Source organism: Sitodiplosis mosellana, unplaced genomic scaffold, assembly GCF_009176505.1.
Source record: "Sitodiplosis mosellana isolate CC-2019 unplaced genomic scaffold, AAFC_SMos_1.0 Smas_scaffold_577, whole genome shotgun sequence".
NCBI lineage: Eukaryota > Metazoa > Arthropoda > Insecta > Diptera > Cecidomyiidae > Sitodiplosis > Sitodiplosis mosellana.
Window position 1 is genome coordinate 1 of NW_022595819.1, and position 2,799 is coordinate 2,799.

The following is a 2,799-nucleotide window of genomic DNA, read 5'->3' on the forward strand; positions in this document are numbered from 1 at the left end:
TTTGAATCCATGCTTATTTCTAAAATGAATGAATGGTAAAATTCAATTGAAAAGTGAATGAGTTGATTGCTGGATTTGGTTTTGGCGATTTAGTTGCCACCCCGGACAATAGATGTCGCTGGTACTAGTCAGTAGTGTGTGCTCAATAAAATGTAAATTAATGAACACACACACTGAATTTGTGACTTTCGAGCACCAAAACATCACCAAAACACTGGGACTAACCTGGAAGTCGTTCAGACTCACCGTCAGATACATCCAATAAATCCAAACTTCAAAAACTCCGAAGATTGTTCACAATTCGCTTCGTGTTGCTATCTGTCAAAACGCCGGTACAGGTATTTCGTACAGAATGCACCACAACAGTTTATTCACTTGAGAAACTTGAAATAAAATCACCAAAATGATGTGATTTGCCTGAACTTGAATGAATTGTGATGTGTTGGCCTCTTTCGATAATGACCCTGATAGTCAAGATAGATATTCAAAACTATTTTTATTTCACGAAATTCACTAAAAATATGTGTTTGAGTTGCGATTCACGTCAAGTGCTTCGAACTGTCAAACGACTACTGCTCATAAAATCATGCCAACTCAATTTTTCAAATTAAAATAGATGTCGTTTGATAGCCTGCGTTTAGACTCTTCCAACGATACCTAAAAGTCTGAAATTGGTTGACAGGGTTAGGCACAGTAGCCATTGGAAGGAAAGCCATTTTTTGAATTTTCAAATGCCGGCCAAGGCCAAGATGGCGGCCAAATCGAAAAGTGGCGGAACAAAAAAGTCTTAGTTTTTGATATAGTTCAATGCCTGAAAGTTTGAAAAAGATCGGACAAAAACTACGGACGGACGGACACACAGACAAAACTATTATCTCAGAATAATTGGTGGAGACGGCAAAGAAAATTTTCCATAAACGGCCATAACTCATGAACTGATGGTCCGATTTCGACGTTCTTGGTCTTGTTGGAAAGGTCTCGACGAGAAGCTTCAGAAAGAAAGAAGTTTGAGATGACTGGGCCGCGTCCACCCCCCGGTAAATGGGAAAAACTGAGAACTGCTCCAAATTTTCAAGTGGCCATATCTATGGAGACGGTTGGTCGATTCCCAAGTTTGAATGCATTTTCTGGGCCTATGAGCCAAGGGCTTTCTGACGATACTTCATTCATACCAGATACAGCTGTCACTTTATTAACATATTAATAATTTATTAACATATTTTTTTATTAACATATTAATAATTTATTAATATTTTAATAAAATGAATTTTTTATTAACGTTAATAAATATAGTGCATTTTATTAACATACGAGGGTCGTTTTTTAATTACCCGGACTCGCATATTTTGGACAGCCCTGTGCCATATTTTTTGACACTGTGTACAACTTCAGACATATTTAGGAAGACCTCTCAAATTTCATGTCAATCGGTTCATTGGTTTGTTTACAACGAGCATACATAAGTTGAAAAATTGGTAAAATTGAAAAAATGGAAAAAAACGAAATTCGCGCGGTGATTAAATTTTTTTGTTTGGAAAATATGTCGGGCAAAGATATCAAAGCCCGATTGGATGCAACACTTGGTGACTCTGCTCCATCGAAAACCACAGTGTATTCTTGGGTGAATGAATTCGCAAGGGGCAGAACGAGCTGTGAAGACGAACATCGGTCAGGTCGTCCAAATGAGTTGACTACGCCAGAAAACATTAAAAAAGTCTACAAAATGGTGAAAGATGATCGTCGTTTGAAGGTGCGTGAAATAGCAGAGGCTTTGCACATCTCAACCAGTGTGGTGTTTAAGATTTTGCATGAACATTTGGAAATGCATAAGCTATCTGCGCGTTGGGTGCCGCATTTGCTTTCACCGCTTCAAAAACACGATCGAATGGACATTTCAGAGCAGTGTTTGGCAATCTTTCGAGCAAATCCTGATGAATTTTTGCGTCGATTCATAACCACAGATGAGACTTGGGTTCACCACTATACACCAGAGACAAAAAATCAGTCAAAACAATGGGTTAAAAAAGGTGAATCGGCTCCAAAGAAGGCAAAAACGGTATTATCGGCGGGAAAGATTATGGCCACTGTATTTTGGGATGCTCACGGTGTTATTTTCATCGACTATTTGGAGCGTGGTAAAACAATCACCGGACCATATTATGCCACTTTATTGGACCGTTTGGACGATGAAATCAAGGTTAAGCGGCCGCATTTGCAAAAGAAAAAAGTTCTCTTTCACAGAGATAATGCGTCATCTCACAAATCGGCCGTTGCAATGGCAAAAATACACGAATTACGATACGAAGTGTTGCCGCATCCAGCGTATTCACCGGATTTAGCCCCGTGCGATTTCCACCTCTTTCCAAATCTCAAAAAATGGCTCGGAGGAAAAAGATTCAACGACGATGATGAAGTAATTGTTGCTGTAAATGGGTATTTTGGAGGTCTTGACGCCGACCACTACAAAACTGGAATCTTAGCGTTAGAACATCGCTGGGAAAAGTGTATCGCCTCGGGTGGAGACTATGTTGAAAAATAAATATATATGAACAAAAATCTATTTCGTTTTCTTGCCTAGTCCGGGTAATTAAAAAACGACCCTCGTATTAATAATTATTAGTATGGTAAATTTTCGGTTATTAATATGGTGTAGATTTTATTAAAATGTTAATAAAATGTGGTTATTAATATGTTGTATATTAGAATTCTAATAAAATTGACAACATATTAATAACGATATTTTATTAGAATTTTAATAAAATCGACAATTTTTTTATTAGAATTTTAATAAAATGTGGT

General features: G+C 37.5%; 1 protein-coding gene across 1 annotated transcript; it reads left to right on the forward strand.

Moving 5' to 3' along the window:
* Window positions 1–1,505: 1,505 nt before the first annotated feature.
* Window positions 1,506–2,539, forward strand: LOC129570893 (histone-lysine N-methyltransferase SETMAR-like; the record flags this gene model as incomplete). Its single annotated transcript, XM_055450617.1, has 1 exon — window positions 1,506–2,539. A coding segment is annotated over one exon (1,034 nt), but the record flags the coding sequence as incomplete, so codon positions are not given.
* Window positions 2,540–2,799: the final 260 nt, after the last annotated feature.